A 15,664-nucleotide genomic window follows, 5' to 3' on the forward strand; every position below is an offset into this window, starting at 1 on the left:
GAATGCCCTTAAGATTAAGCCGCACTCAACAAATTATCGAATTTTAAATTTCTATTAATTTATTAATTGATTATCATTACAGCGATTTTTTCAGCTTCCTGAAGATTTTCATCATTTGAGTCCCACAAGTATTTGAAACGTAATTAGAAATCTAAAATCTGGGAATTCGAGTTCTACTACTGACCCTTAATAAATAAGATTATAAATAATAAAATTATAATAGTAAGGAAAAAATAAATGTGTACAATAAATTGTCATGAATAAATGATATGATTTTCATGTATTTTAAAATAGTAAATGCATAAAAAACACATCGGTACACACGACATTAATATATAACTAATTCATTTTAATTTTATATTTCTACATAAACAAATAAACTTTGAAGAAAAAAAAAAAATACTATGATAAATGTTCATATTTATATGATTTTTAGTTTCTTATTTTTTTAAAATTAAAAACTCGTAATTTTTATTTTTATGTAATATATTCATACATATAATTTACTATAATTTAGAAAAAAAAAATTTTTTTCTTATAACTACTGTTTGATTTACTATTTAATCCAAACATTAGCTCACAGGATATTAATATAAACAGTACTTGTATTTTTACATTTAAAAAAATGTATTTTTTTTTTTTTTTTTTTTTTTTTTTTTACTATCTATAGAGACTTTAGTGAACAATGGAAAATTTCATCAAATAGCAATTGAACTTTTACATTAAAGAAAATTAAATGATTAATGAATATGAAATAGTTATCGCTGCAATCATTTAATTGAACATTAATGGATTTATTTATAAATAAAAAAAATTTTTACGATAATTTAGTCCTGTAAAATATTTTACATCTTTAAAATAAAGTGCACATATGTTACATTTTTTTAAACTGTATTCAAATACTCAAATGTGCGCGAAATAAAAAGACCTAATACCCGATCAGGGAACTAGTACTCGATGACTTCATATATTTGTATATCTATATTTAGTAAATATATAGATATATACAACTACACACAAAAAAAAAATTGTTGGCGCAAAAAATTTTGTGCGTAATAAATTTAAAAAAAAAATTTTTTCCAGTACTCAGAAAATTTTTACCTTTAATTTAAAATGCAAAATATTTTCCGCGCCAATAAATCTTTTTTTTCTGTGCATGAGTTATCAGGTACCGGGTCTTACTTTAAATATTAAATTTGCTTTTTGATAAATTCCATCTGTCAAAGTTTTTATAAAGAGTAAAATATTTCAGGACGTAGTAAAAATTCTAGACAATTTAATTGTAAATATTTATTATTTATATATAATCGGAAATGGTTGTGTTGCACAAATTAAAAATAATAATGATAATATTGTTTTAAATAAAAAGATATTTAATTAATGTTAATATTATAATAATAACAAACCATGTGTTCCGATATAAATGTTATTTGTGCAAGTATTTATTTCGAGTGCTTACCAAATTTAAGTTTAAATTTAAAAAAAAAATTTAAAGTTAGTCACACAAACATTCAAATACGTTTGTCATTACGAATAAATTCCATTTACTTTAAAGAAATAAATCTTAATCTATTTTTATTTGATATACTCATTCTTTTTTTTTAAATATTTTTTTATTCATCGCATTCATGGTATGTTGCCCTGAAAATTCCAATCACAATAAATAATTGATTACATTTTATTATATAAGTTTATTCCATCAAATACTAATGCTATATAGATCCCTTGAAAGCATACTTATATTTATACTGCTAATATAATATTTAATTAATAATAAATTTAATTATTTAGTGCTGTTATTATTTTAAATATTATATTTATTATCATTATCATTATTATTATTAATATTATTGTAGTAATAATTAATACTTATAATTGATTATTTATTGTAATTTTATTGAATTTCAGTTTTATAATTAGATATATTTATTTTGAGTTTAATTTTACAGAGAAACAAAATTTTTGATATCGTAAATACAAAAGAAAAGTATAATAATTAAAAATAAAAAAAAATAAAATAAAATGTTTACAATTTTGTTTATAATTGAAAATTAAACAAATAAAAGTATAAACTAATTTGATACATATTTCGTTAAAAATCTTTTACATAAAGATTTTGAAAGACGAAGTTTTATATTTGTATTTTTTTTTATTTTCTTTTATTACTGTAATCGGTTTGAATTTTGTTGAAGTGAAGTTATCACTTGTAAAAACCGATAAATTATTATTTCAAAAATATGTTTTTATTTATTTATTTTCTTCCTCTTTCATTACTCTAAATAAATAATTAAATAATAAGTAAATTTCCAAAGAATTTTTAAAAATTATAAATATTTGATGAAATCATCGGTAAGTTATATTTTAATATGTAAGTAATAAATATTTACCTTTGCTTCCCCAAATTACGGCGTGAAAGCCGTCTTTCTTTGTTATGCATCGTCAATGTGTATCGTTTAGTGTGGGATGGATTCGTACGTAATTCTCGCAGCTCAGTAGAACGAGCTTTTTCTACCTTGTCCATAAACTTTGTTATCAGATCTGGACAATTTAAATTTGCCTCTGGTTCCCAAGTATCATCGGAAGCACTAAACCCCTTCCAACGAATCAAAAACTCGCGGGATTTATTTTTTTTGAAGTGAACGTCAAGAATCTTTTCGACTTCAAATTCTTTCTCTTCATCTTCGTCCCCATCCTCATTATTCTCTTCTGTTAGAAAAATTTAATCAACAAGTTTATTATTCATTTTATATAAATTTTTTTATATCACAATAACATTATATATCATATTTAATACCATTGTCATCCTGCTGTTTAGCTTTTGACTTTTTCGCGCGCTTGGCGGGAGATTTTTCTTCTGAGGTTTCTTCTTCATCACCGGCCTCGTCGTTATCATTTTCTTCTAGATTTTCTAAATAAAAAAAAAATATAATAATTCAAATATTTAAAAAAAATTTTTTAACTTAAAAAAAAAAAAAAAAATGTACCAGAATTCCGTTGTCTTTTGGTGACTTTGGTTTTCTTAGTTTTTTTAGCAGACTTTGGTGTCTTCTTGGGAGATTTTTTAGATTTCTCATCATTTTCTCCAGCATTTTTTTCCTCTTCCTTTTCATTTTCCTCAGCCATAAAATCTTCAATCAGTTGCTCACAGTTGAGATCTTTTTCGTTCTCCCAAGTATCCGATGTTTCATCGTAGCCTTTCCATCTGACAAGAAATTGTCTCCGACCCTTGATTGTGCGACGTGAAATTATTTTCTCCACCTTTTCAAATAATCGAAATATTTTAGTAACAAAAAAAATTATGAATACACAGGATTTTATTAAAATAAATTATTTGGCGGGAATGCCGGCGACTGTTACTATGCCAACTTTTCATTTGTTAAAAAAAAAAGAAAAAACTTAAAAATTTGAGTAAAAATAATAAAAAAAAGTGAAAATACCTCGTATTCTTGTTCACTATTGCCGTTGTCTTGTGAAGTAGTCGGTTTTCGGTCTTCTTTTTTTCGGCGTTTGTTATCTCCACCCTTGGCGGGATTTCCGTTTTCTTGGGCAGATACTTCTGATGATTTTTCATCAGCTTCATTATCGTTTTTACTTAAATCAGATTCATCACCAGTCGACTTATCTTTTCCACGTGATGCTTTACGCTTTGATTTCGGCGCACTTTCATTATCATCTGATTTGTTTGGCTGTTCAGCGTCTTCAATTTGATGCGCACTGTCGCCATTTTCTTCGGACTCGGCGTCGCTAGGACTTTCGGACTTTCTACGTTTTCCCTTCATTAGTCTTCTCATTATATTTTAAATATTAAATAAATAACGCCAGAGTACTGGCTTACAACTTATTATTAATATAATAATATTATATTTACAACAATATGGATTATTTCTTCCTGGATTATTTTGGATGCCGCTTGATGTGATGATGAATGCACACACGAACACAAAGATAGAACGATAATAAGTTATCACCGTCGCGCCTCTACCGGCTGACTATTGCCAGCACCGCTAGCACTCTGTTCCTGTTCAGCTTTTAGCTGGGGGCTTTGCCTCTGACTCGGAATCTATCAACAGCCAACTCCTACCCAGTACCCAGTTTTACCCAAAATGACACCAACGATTCATGAACAAATTTTTACATACGTGCGCATACGTGTATTTTGCACAACTTGCCGTATTAACTACAAACATTTGCAAAACAAATATTAACTTTTTTTTTCATTTTAAATTATACTCAAGTTTGCTGAGGTCTAATAATTTTTTTTTTTTTTTATAACAGTAAAAAAAAAATTGCGTTTTTTTATTTTTCTACTGTCCATTTTTTTTTTAAATGAGTGAATGTAGCAGACATTAGACAAATTTAAAACTATAAATGAAAAAAATAATATTTATAAAAAATGCACTTATGAATTTGAAAATTTAAAAAATGCGCATTTTTTTAAAATTTAATTTTATTAATTATTTACTCTATTAATAATTTTAAATTTCATGTCTGCTACATTCACACTCTTTTTTTTAATTGATTTAAAAAAAAAAAAAAAACATCTGAAAATTTATGATACTGAAGTTAGCAAACGTCAAATAATTTTTTGAATTTAAAAAAAATGATAAATTATAAAAAAAAAAAATATTTTGAAAATTGCACTTGTGGATTTATTTATTTTCTACATGTGCATTTTTTTAGTTTTTTTTTTTTTGCAATTGATTTGGTGAAAAAAAAATCCAAAAATTTTCAATTGTCTACTAACTTCAGGGTCATTTCCAAAAAATTCAATTATTTTTATGTAATAATTAAATATTAAATTTTTTTTTAATTCTGTCAAAAAAAAAATGATTTACCTTTGAATTAAAGTCGATATTTTATTGGCATAAATTAATTAAATAATTATTTTTTTTGTATCGCTATTAAAAAAAATATAAATTTATATATCTATATATATATATTTTTGTTCATACTGATAATGTAACGTATGACGTATGCACCGTATGACAATAGACTGTAATCGCCTGTTGCTAAGGCGATGAATTTTGTTTAATCTTTTTTTTTTTTTTAATCTTTAGATATGTATTCATATATTACATATATCAATTGATTGTTCTACCGCTGAAGTTTTGAAAATATAATTATTTGCAAAAATAATAACAATGGCTAAATCTGTTACTGTATACGAGAAGCCAACGCCTCATCTTGGTAATATTTAAATTTAATTATCGATGAATATTAAAGCTGTTATATAATATATATGACGAGATAATTTTTGAAGGCTTACTACACATGATTATTTTTTAAAATCACTTTTTTTATCAATTTTTTACATTTATTTTGAATCTCAGATGGTAGTTCTGTAAACTTTTTTTTTGGCATACATAAAATGATATATAATTTTCTTATAATAAATATATCATTCTATGGGCGTGTTTTACCCTATGATAATATTTGATAAAAAAAAAATATTTTTGTAAATAAATAATTTAGTATTTTGTTTAAGGAAACTAGAGATAAAAATTTATAAGACATAAATATTTAATGTTTAGATACAAATGATAATTAAAAATATCTGATAATCAATAATATTAATAAATTTTTAGACAATTAAAAAAATTAATGCACACTAATTTTTTTAAAAAATAATTATATTAAATAAATGCATTAAAATTTTTGGAGAATTTTGAATTATAAGAAAATTTTAAATAATAAAAGTGAAGGGTGAAATATTGTCTAGTAAAAAAATTATATGATGATACTATAAATATAATTAATAAGATTATGATAAATATGAGATGAACTGCTTTTAATAGAGCTCTCATATATATATTTTATACCCCTTCATAAAATATTTTCGTTGAACAGAACAATTTTATTCTCATGTAAAAAAAAATTTTTCGGTGGCCACAATCGTTCGGAACTTCAGTCCATATCTCTATTTTGTGGTGAATTATTTTGATTGTTTATTATGGTATCTAGTAAAATACTAGAAAAGTTATATATGTAGATAATATATCAATATCATATATATTTATATTTTTAATAGAGTCGAGTCGCGTTATGAGTCCATCGACTTATATTTCTATTGAAGACCTTCCCCCTCCATGGCTATGAAAATAATCATGTACGCAACACACGGTTGTATAGAAGGGGAATGTGAGCAGTGCAGCCAGATCGCGGACGAAAAGTTCCCCTTCTTTCGCACCATTTTAGCATCACTCACAGCTTAAACGGTGCTTGGGAAGGGGAACTTTTCGTCCGCGATCTGGCTGCACATTATGTGAGTTACACAGACGACTTCTGAGCAGAAGTGGGAGTACAAGAATTCTTAGGATTATATTCCCCTGCATCCCTGCTCACGGTTTTATAACGCGACGAGATTATTCATATATTTTTACCCATGTAAAGCCGAATTCCATTATCGTGGGCAGTTACGGAGGAGAGGGAAATTTTGACTTATCGAATGCCACTTCTCCTTAGAAGGGTAAACTACGCGCATGCGCTCTTACATTGCATGTATGACGCATATGTAAATATACACAGGCGTACATCATCGGGTGGGAGACAGCGTAACTCGTAGTGGGGATAAAGATGGAGGGGAAGTTCCGAGTTAATGGACTTGGATTTTAAAATATAGTTAAATTGACAACATATATTGTCTGATATTCTAAATATATTTTTAACATATATGGTTTTTTCATACGGGTATAAGTTACATAGTAAAAAAAAGTTTGTAAAAATTAACACAAAACTGGGTGTTAAAACGACATTTTACATAAATTTTTATGTTGTTTTAACATTATTCAGTTGTGTAAAAAAAATAACACAATAAAATGTTACGCTCAGTTTCCGGTTTTCAAAATTTTACACATTCAAATGTTATCTACAACACATATAAAGTGTTAACACATTTATTTGTGTTACTTTAATGATTTAACTCAATCTCTATGTTAAAGTTACATTTTAAAAGTGTTAACACTTCTTGGACAGTAACACTGAGTAACTGTTACTTTTGTTTCAATTGAAATTTTTTTGTGTTAAAAATGAACTGATCAAACACAAAAACAGTATGTTACATTAACACACAAAAGTGTTAAATATTTAACACTTTTTTTACATTTTTTCAAATTTAAATGTAAATTTTTGGGTACAGATTTTAAAATAAATTTAATTTGAAATAAAAAACAAATTACCTTAAAAATTTGAATATTCAATTAAATAAAACGAACAACATACAGTCACTACGTGACTGCCCAAATATCACTACTACATTTAAAATACGCAGCAAAAAAAGGATTTCTTGCCGCAAAAATTTTAATCTGCACCAAGAAATTTTATGTAGTATCAATTAAATACAAAAATTGTCTTGGAGCGAGAAAAGATTTTTTTGGTCAAGAAATAATTCCTTGCACCGAGTAATTTTTTCTAGTTCTAAATGAATTTTTGTTTTCAATTCACAATGCAAAAAATTTATTGGGGTAAGTCAAAATTTTCTTCAGGCGAGTAAAGATTTTTTGTGTCAATGAATCCTTTTTTTTTCTATCCACACTTTTTTGGCTTTGAGAAGCTTCCTAAAACCAAAAAGGAGTAGAAAAATCTGTCATTTTGGAATAAGTACCGCGATATAAATAATATAGCTATATATTCAGTGACATTCAGTCATATTTAGTGACAGAATAATTAAAGTATTAATTTATTTAAATAAAATAAATACGATCGTCTTTTTTCCCGCGTAATTTAAATGTAATTCGAATAAAATAGATAAATCTATTTATTGCAATACTTGGCAATTAAAAAGAGTTTGAAGTATGAAAAGGCACCAATGCAAGTCAAGACCTATCTAATGATACCAATTTCAATAACATTAACTAATTCTATCATATAGATATGACGGAACCAAATTTTCCTTATTCTCTTAATAATATAGTTAAAGTAACCGCCTTACTGCGTAGTTTTTATTCATCTTGTGCTTTGTTTAAATAAAAGGTCTACCAGATTGGTATGCAAAACAATGGGAACTTGAACAATCTGCAAATAATCGTATTACTCATTCCTTTGAGCTCCGAAATACTGCTCGTACTTTGCGAAATGAAACAAAAATTAGAACTGAATGGGATACGTCGCTGAACAATACGAGATTGGATGATAGGTAGATTAATAGATAAATGCAAATTTACTTTATTTACTCAGCAATTTAATACTTAAATTAAAAAAAATTTATTAGAGTAAATGAACTTTCAAAATGGGAAGAAACTGCATCAAAATTATTGAATGAATTATCATTAGAAAAAAAACGTTTGAAAGATGAAAGAGCTGAAGCTGAAAAAGAGTTGGATAGTATTCAGCACCCGATTAAAGTTGCAGCTGAATGTATTTCAATGAGAGACTGTCGTAGAGGTACTGAGTTGACTTACGATGAACCTGACACTGAACTCAAAAAGGAACTGACAGTAATTGAGGGACTGAAAAAAACGTTAACGGATAAAGTGCAAGCCGCCTGGGAAAAATTGAATCGACTTGAAGAAATTGAATTTAAAGTTAATTTGGATTTACAAGATAAAGCAGAAGCTATTGAAATTGATAAGGATAATTCTAATCTTAATCGTAATTCAGCTATTATAAGTTACAAACCCAATGCTCTGAGAATTCCTAAAGAGTAAGTTTGGAAATTAATTAATTAGTTTTAGGAATTAATAATTAAATCTGTGTAAAAAATTTTGTTTTTATTTTTATTAAAGGGACAGAAGCTGGTCTGAGATACAAAAAAAAAAAGAGCATATTTTTGTGATTTTTTTTTTAGAGTACTTTCGTTATTAAAATTCTTAAAATTAGTGACATTATTATGCATCACTCCAAGAATATTCTGCTAAATTTTCAGAAAAAAATATTTAAAAAAAAAGCCGGTGGTAGAGGGGAGAGACGAGTCACCTTAAAAAAAGTCTCCATGCCGTAGGCAGGACAACTCATGACTGCTTCATCTGAAATCAAAAAACCAAAAAGATTTCTTTAGTACATGAGTTTATCTTAGATTTGAACGAAGGATTTTTTTTTTCAATAACTACTTACTTTTTAATTAAACAAAAGGAAGGATTTTTGGCAAAAATCTGAGTTTTTTGATTGCACCTTTACCAAAAATTCAAAAATGAATATTTTGTTTATTCTTTCGTTCAAATCTAAGATAAACTCATGTACTACAGAAATCTTTTTGGTTTTTTGAATTCAGATAAGGCAGTCATGAGTTATCCTGCCTACGGCATGGAGGCTTTTTTTTTAGGTGACTCGGCTCTCCCCACTACCACTGGCTTATTTTTCAATATTTTTTCATGAAAATTTCACAGAATATTCTTGAAATGATGCATAATAATGTCACAAATTTTAAGAATTTTAATAACGAAAGTACTCTGAAAAAAAAAATCACAAAAATATCCCGTTTTTTTGGTATTTCAGACCAGCTTTTCCCCCTTAAGATAAGACCCAGTGCTCGATCACTCATATATTTGTACATTTATATTTACTAAATTTCACTAAATACAAATATACAAGTACATGTAGAGATCGGGTACTAGTTCCCTGATCGAGTACTAGGTTTTTTATCTTACGGTAAACTTTCAAGTTTGAGACAATTCTGAACTTTGAGTTGATGATTTTCAAAATTTTTAAAAAATTTTAAGGTAAAAGTAATTTTCTCGGCACATTTTTAAAAATTTGTCGAGTTAAAAATTTCGATGGTTTGAGGAAATGATAAAATCAACAATGAATTTTTTAAAATTCTTATTAGAAAGAACGAGGACAAGTTCACAAAATGTTACTCTTAATTTTAAAAAGCGATAAACCCCAAGTTTAAAATTTTCTGAAATCCGAAAGTTTGCTGCTAATTTTTTCGTAACGAATTTTTTTTTACACATAAATTTATAAATTATCATAACTTTTAGTTCAAAAACATACGACACTTGGTTAGAACATTGTCGTTATATAAAAAGTTTAGCCGAAAATGAATTAAAAGACGCGCATACTTTTCGCGATATAATGAGCGTAATGCGAAAGCGCGCTAAAAATGATATGGAAGCTCAGCAAGATGCAAGCGATTACGCATTGAGAAAAAGGATTCATCAGACTCAAAAATCCAGAAATGAAATGGAATGGCAAAAACAAAAAGTACAGAATGAATTGGAGTTGTTGGAAAAAGAAATACGTCGACTTGAAAATGCTTTGATAAATAAAATAGATATTATTAAATGCGCTGAGACTAGATTAGAAAATCGCACTTATCGTCCTGGTTATGAATTGTGTAGAGATGAAGCAGAATTTGGATTAAAAGATGAAGTACTGCAACTTCGTCAAACCAAAGAAGAATTATTAGCAAAAATTAATTGTTCAAAGTAATTTAAAATGTCAAGGGCATTTTCAGACGGCCCCCCCCTTCCACTTTTTAAAAATTTTCGTTCACTTTTGACTGTCAAACTTTTTTTCAATTAATTCAGGGTGGTCACAAAGAAATGATTTCAAAATTCCCTGATATTTCCCGGTTTTCCAGTAAAGTTTTTCACATTTTTCCCTGATTTAGAAATTTTATTCGTATCATTTAGATATTCAAAGTTTTTATTATATTTTCATTTTTAATAATTAAATTTGATAATTAAATCATAAGAGAAACCATAAAAAAATGGCAATAAAATAAATTAATATTGCCTACTTTTGATTAGTCGATGTTAAAAATGTATAAGTTAAAATATTTAATAAAAAGTTTTATGATTTAAATAAATTCAAAATACACTGGCTACAAAAATTAAAGGATATTAAAAAAATTTCAAATTTTTTAGTAATTTTCAACAGTTTGTAACTCGAAGGAAAATGTTCGTACAATAAAAACAAAAAGTCAAACTGTAGCTTCAAGTGTCTAGTTTTCTGATCTGGGTCTTTAAATTTTTTCATTATGCACAATTCCGGAGCAATCAAAAATCAATCATAATTATCGAAAAAAATTAATTGAAGCTCGAAGACCGTTTTTAAGACGAGCGAAAATTTGGTAAATTTTTTTTTCGATAGTTTTCTTAGGATTACTCCGGAACCGCACATAATAAAAAAATATAAAGACCAGATCAGAAAACTAGACACTTGGAGCTACAATTTGCCTTTTTTGTTTTTGTCGTATGACCATTTTCTTTCGAGTTACAACCTGTTGAAAATCGCTTTAAAATTTGAAATTTATTTAACATCCCTTAATTTTTATAACTAGTGTATAATTGAAAATTTTTAAAATTTTGAGCTGTTACAATTTAATTCCCGGATACTTTTCGAAATTCCCTGACATTTCCATGATATTTCCCAGTTGCATTAAATTCCCTGATAATTCCCGATATTCCCGGTTCGTGGCCACCCTGTAAATATCAAAATTTGCAATTGAAAGCCATCGAATATTTTTAAAAAGTGGGGGCACTGTCTGAGAATGGCCTCAATTGTTCATTTATTTTTTTTGTTTTTAGGGCTACGTTCAATAGATTGGAGCAGCTGCTTATTCAAATAGACAGAAATCTCGATGACAAACAACACTCGCTTATGACTGACATCAAATGCTTGGACATGAGATCGTCACTGAAAACAGGAAGGCGCACTCGATTGGCCAATGAAACTGATAGAAATATTATTCTAACAAATTTAGAAGATGAAATACCTTTTGAATCTTAATTTAATTTATTTTCTTAACGTAAGTCATACATTTTGATAAATTTATAAAAATATTTATATGAATTTTTCAAACGCATTTACTATTAATTTAAAAGTAATTTTTTTAAATACTTACAAGCTTTTTAAATGCATTTAAACAATTGTAATAATAAAATATTTAAAAATATTCAAATAAACTCATTGACGAAAACTTAACGTCATACACTTGCTGATGTATGTGAAGTTTAAATTTCCATCGGCTCGGAATTTATTTTTAAAAGTTCGAATTTACTAATAAAGTTGTCTGCGTCAATGGGATTTAGAGTTTTAATGGCTCGTTGATGTATACTGGAAATATTCAGCAAATCACCATAATTTGTTTCAAATGTTACATATTCAATCCAAACATCGACATTTGTTTTGCCGAATTGTAGTGTAGCCATTTCATGAGGGTAGCGAGCATTTACTTTATTTATTTCCGGTTGGCTAAGTTCAATACTAGCCATTTTTCTATGAAGTTCTAAATTAAAAGGTGGCTGAATGCATAATTTATTATAGACACGTCTAGTCGCTTTTATACCTGAAATAATAATAACAATTAAAATAATAATTCGTTTAAATGCTCAGGGATTCATTGCCGGTAGTTCGACTCTGAGGTCTGCTCCTGAGGGCCTTCCGTTACCCTGATAGCAAAATTTTCTGGTCAGAAAGTTGATCAACTTTCAGTTTTTGTAACTGTCGACTACAAGTCGTTACCAAATTTCACAGAAAGTCGCCATTTTATAAGAAAATTGATGGCAACTTGCTGTTAACTTATGGAAATGCAAATTTTTGCGGCCAACTTGACGACAAGTTGTCGTTAGTTTGGCTATCAGGATACTGCTGCGATGATCCATCAGCAAGGTGAATAATGCAAAGGGCTGCTGCGTTTGTTGACCGATTGTTGATAGAGCATCGCAGCAGCTCTTGATAGAGTCGGACTACCGGGGATAACCCACGAGCATTTAAAAAAATAATAATGGTAATGATTAATGTCTAATATTTTGTCATTGAAATAACGATAAGAATTATTTTTAAAAATTAAACCTTTTTCTGCTGCAAGCCAGTCTATATAAAGAGGTTTCATTTCACAAGATATTGCTGGATCTTCTTGCATCACGGTTTCAAAAAAATCTTTTAATTTATCTGGATGTTTGGCTTGGATGTAAGAAAGCTTAATTTTCCAGAGCGGCAATGCTTTGTTGCCTAGTATTTTTATTGCCTGTTAATTTAATTTAATTTAATTATTATATGAATATTTAATAGTGGTTTTAATTATTTTTTTAATTAATAAGTTACCTTATTGAACTCTGAAAGAGCCAGATCATCCTCATCTGAATTTAAAAATAAGAAACTGATTTTTTTTTTCCAAAGCTCAATACTTTCTGGGAGAGCTTCAGTTGCGCTGCTTAATATATCGTACAGTTTTTTCCAAGAATCTTTTTTATCATTTTTTGATAATTTTATCTGAAAAAAAATTCATATTTAATTTTTTTCAATAAAATTCATTTATCTAAAGTCGGATTTAATTCAAATTTTTTCGAAAATTTAAACCGTTTGATTTGAATTTATTTAGAGATTTCTAAAAGCTGTCGTGAATTTAAAAATGAAATAATTTAATTTCTTACCCAAATCCAATAATATTTTTCTTCTAAATTTTTTTCTTCATGGCCTTGAGTTAAAGCCGCTTTCAAAAGTTTTCTCTTATAATTTGGCAAAGTAGAATTATCTTTATTAATTTCTAATAAGAAATTAATATACAGCGACCACATTGTTTTTGTGGGTAACAATTTAACAGCAGACTCATAAACTTCAATAGCCGAATTAAGACGATCTCTCAAAGGTTTCTTTTTGGATTTACCACTCGGTGAATCGTCGTCTTGATTAGAACTATAAGAGAGACCTTTAAATTCTCTCCGCGCCCACGTGTCCCACATTTTTGGCTCATCTGAAAAGTTTTCGACCAAATCATCCATTATGATTTTTTGTAAATCTTTAGTATCCTTGTACTTGGAGGCAATGTCTAATAATTCGATGATAAAATTGACATCTTTAATATATTTATATGCTTGTTGATAAATTAGCCGCGCGTGTTTTGATTCCACTGGTGTATCGTCTTTACTTGAAGATGCTTCGGTTAATTCTAGTCTAAAATTTTTAAATTATATTATTATTTAATTAAAATAAATAAATAGGAATAATAATAATAATTCAGGTCTCAAATTAATGGCTATTCCACAATTGTCAATATCGCATACTTGCGCTCATTCTCGTATTGGATTAAAAAAACATTAATAGCCAAGGGCATGTTCAAAAATTCATTCTGGAAGAGTAAAATGCAAATTTTGCGTTCAAACTACGTGACTTTCCACTTGCTAACCACCTGGATAGATATTTATCAATCTCCAATGTTTTTATAAACACGCCCAAAGTTTTATGATTCAAGTTATTTACGTTTGAACAATTTACAAACATTAATATTTTTTCTGATCAACCATTCAGTAAAGACACGCAAGTAGGGACAAGATTTTTGCCTAATTTTTTAAATGAATATTTAAAATTTTTGACATTACGGCGAAAATATCGGTCTTATTAAAAAAGTTTTCGAATAAAAGTTGTAGGAAATTTAATTTTATTAAAAAAATGTATCTTATGATTTTCGTATACGATCAATATTTTCACCGTAATTCAAAAATTAAGATTCATAATGAATGACTCAAAATTTGATTAGTTATGAAAATCTTAATTTTGAAATTACGGCTTTCTTATTAGTTCTAAAAAAAAATTATAAGAGACATTTTTTTTAGAAAATAAAATTTCCTACAACTTTTGTTTAGAAATTTTTTTAATAAGACCAATACTTTTCTCGTAATATAAAAAACTTCACACCACTAATTATTAATTATTTTTAAATTAACGCAAAAATCCTGGCTCTACACATAAGAAAGAGCCCTTATTTCCCGCTAACCTGAATTATTATTGAGTGTTGACGGACATAAACAAAATGAAAAATAATAATGTTGTATTAAACTTACTGTAAAAGATCTTTGTACAATAATTGTGATTCCGGATGAAAGTGTAAACCTTTAAGTAAATATTTTCTAGCTCTATCAACATCTTTAGTTTCTTTCATATGCCATTGCGCAGAAATATGCCAGCATCCTGGTTTATCTTGATGCACTTTAAGCATTCTATCAGCAATACCTGGCAAATGCTCTTGGAAATTCTGAAGAAAATAAAATTCAAATTCAAATAAGCTACAAATATTAATAAAAAAAATTTAAACCTTTGAATTTTTAAAATTACATACTTCAGTCTTGCTAAGTTTCATAAGATCAATCCAAAAACTCAGATCACTTTGAAATCTCATTCTTGCTCTTCTGTATAATACTTTTATTTTTTTAATAATACAAAAATCGATACTAGCTTTTTTTTCTTTAATTCCCAATTTCTGAATAATAAATTAATAAATTATTAAATAATAATAATAATAATAATAAAAAATTAAAAAAAAAAAAAACACTCACAGCTCGCCGTTGCTTTACGAGATTCAGTACAACCATCAGATAAGAAAAGTATGATAAAAAATCATCTTTACTTTTTATAAGTCTTCCTATTTTGTACTCATGGTCTTTTAAATTTTTGACTATTTTTCTAGAAGATAAAATAAATTGAAATATAATTATTTTCTATGTTTACTCCAGTTAAATATTTTTTTTTAAATAACCTATAACTTACTGTATTTCATTGTCCTCAAAAAGTTTTATCCTTTTCATTTGTTCCAATGCAAGGATCATTTCCTCACATCCTTTTTCTACAAATTCTGCCATTTTCGCTTTGTTTTTACTTTTTTATATTTGTATTTTATTTATAAAATCTTTGATTAATTTTTCCACACCAGCAAAGCACATGGAAATTTTAATAATGAAAATTATTCTGTATTCAAGCACATGCTCGTAACATTAATTTGAAATCTCTG

At 27.4% G+C, this 15,664-nt stretch overlaps 3 protein-coding genes across 4 annotated transcripts; 1 reads left to right on the forward strand and 2 right to left on the reverse strand.

Moving 5' to 3' along the window:
- Nucleotides 1-679: 679 nt before the first annotated feature.
- Nucleotides 680-4,140, reverse strand: LOC130672393 (heterochromatin protein 1-like). Of its 2 annotated transcripts, none has more exons than XM_057476956.1 (5): nt 3,438-4,138; nt 2,985-3,258; nt 2,795-2,908; nt 2,388-2,706; nt 680-1,641 (listed from the first exon to the last, which is right to left on the reverse strand). In XM_057476956.1, exons 1-5 carry the CDS (start codon nt 3,789-3,791, stop codon nt 1,614-1,616), a joined length of 1,089 nt encoding a protein of 362 aa, XP_057332939.1. In that variant the 5' UTR covers nt 3,792-4,138; the 3' UTR covers nt 680-1,613. The 2 variants fall into 2 exon arrangements, with proteins under 2 accessions (XP_057332939.1, XP_057332940.1); XM_057476957.1 differs by lacking the exon at nt 680-1,641 and adding an exon at nt 2,073-2,275 and having other exon boundaries at nt 3,438-4,140.
- An 862-nt stretch (nt 4,141-5,002) lies between these two features.
- LOC130672392 (tektin-B1) lies at nt 5,003-11,667 on the forward strand. Its single transcript, XM_057476955.1, has 5 exons — nt 5,003-5,187; nt 7,969-8,131; nt 8,207-8,638; nt 9,915-10,361; nt 11,466-11,667. Exons 1-5 carry the CDS (start codon nt 5,142-5,144, stop codon nt 11,665-11,667), a joined length of 1,290 nt encoding a protein of 429 aa, XP_057332938.1. The 5' UTR covers nt 5,003-5,141.
- An 89-nt stretch (nt 11,668-11,756) lies between these two features.
- On the reverse strand, nt 11,757-15,602 carry LOC130672391 (U3 small nucleolar RNA-associated protein 6 homolog). The gene is made up of 8 exons (XM_057476954.1): nt 15,424-15,602; nt 15,213-15,339; nt 14,996-15,136; nt 14,721-14,911; nt 13,314-13,833; nt 12,985-13,152; nt 12,733-12,907; nt 11,757-12,226 (listed from the first exon to the last, which is right to left on the reverse strand). Exons 1-8 carry the CDS (start codon nt 15,513-15,515, stop codon nt 11,892-11,894), a joined length of 1,749 nt encoding a protein of 582 aa, XP_057332937.1. The 5' UTR covers nt 15,516-15,602; the 3' UTR covers nt 11,757-11,891.
- Nucleotides 15,603-15,664: the final 62 nt, after the last annotated feature.

Source organism: Microplitis mediator, chromosome 7 (genome assembly GCF_029852145.1).
Source record: "Microplitis mediator isolate UGA2020A chromosome 7, iyMicMedi2.1, whole genome shotgun sequence".
NCBI classification, from domain to species: Eukaryota; Metazoa; Arthropoda; class Insecta; order Hymenoptera; family Braconidae; genus Microplitis; species Microplitis mediator.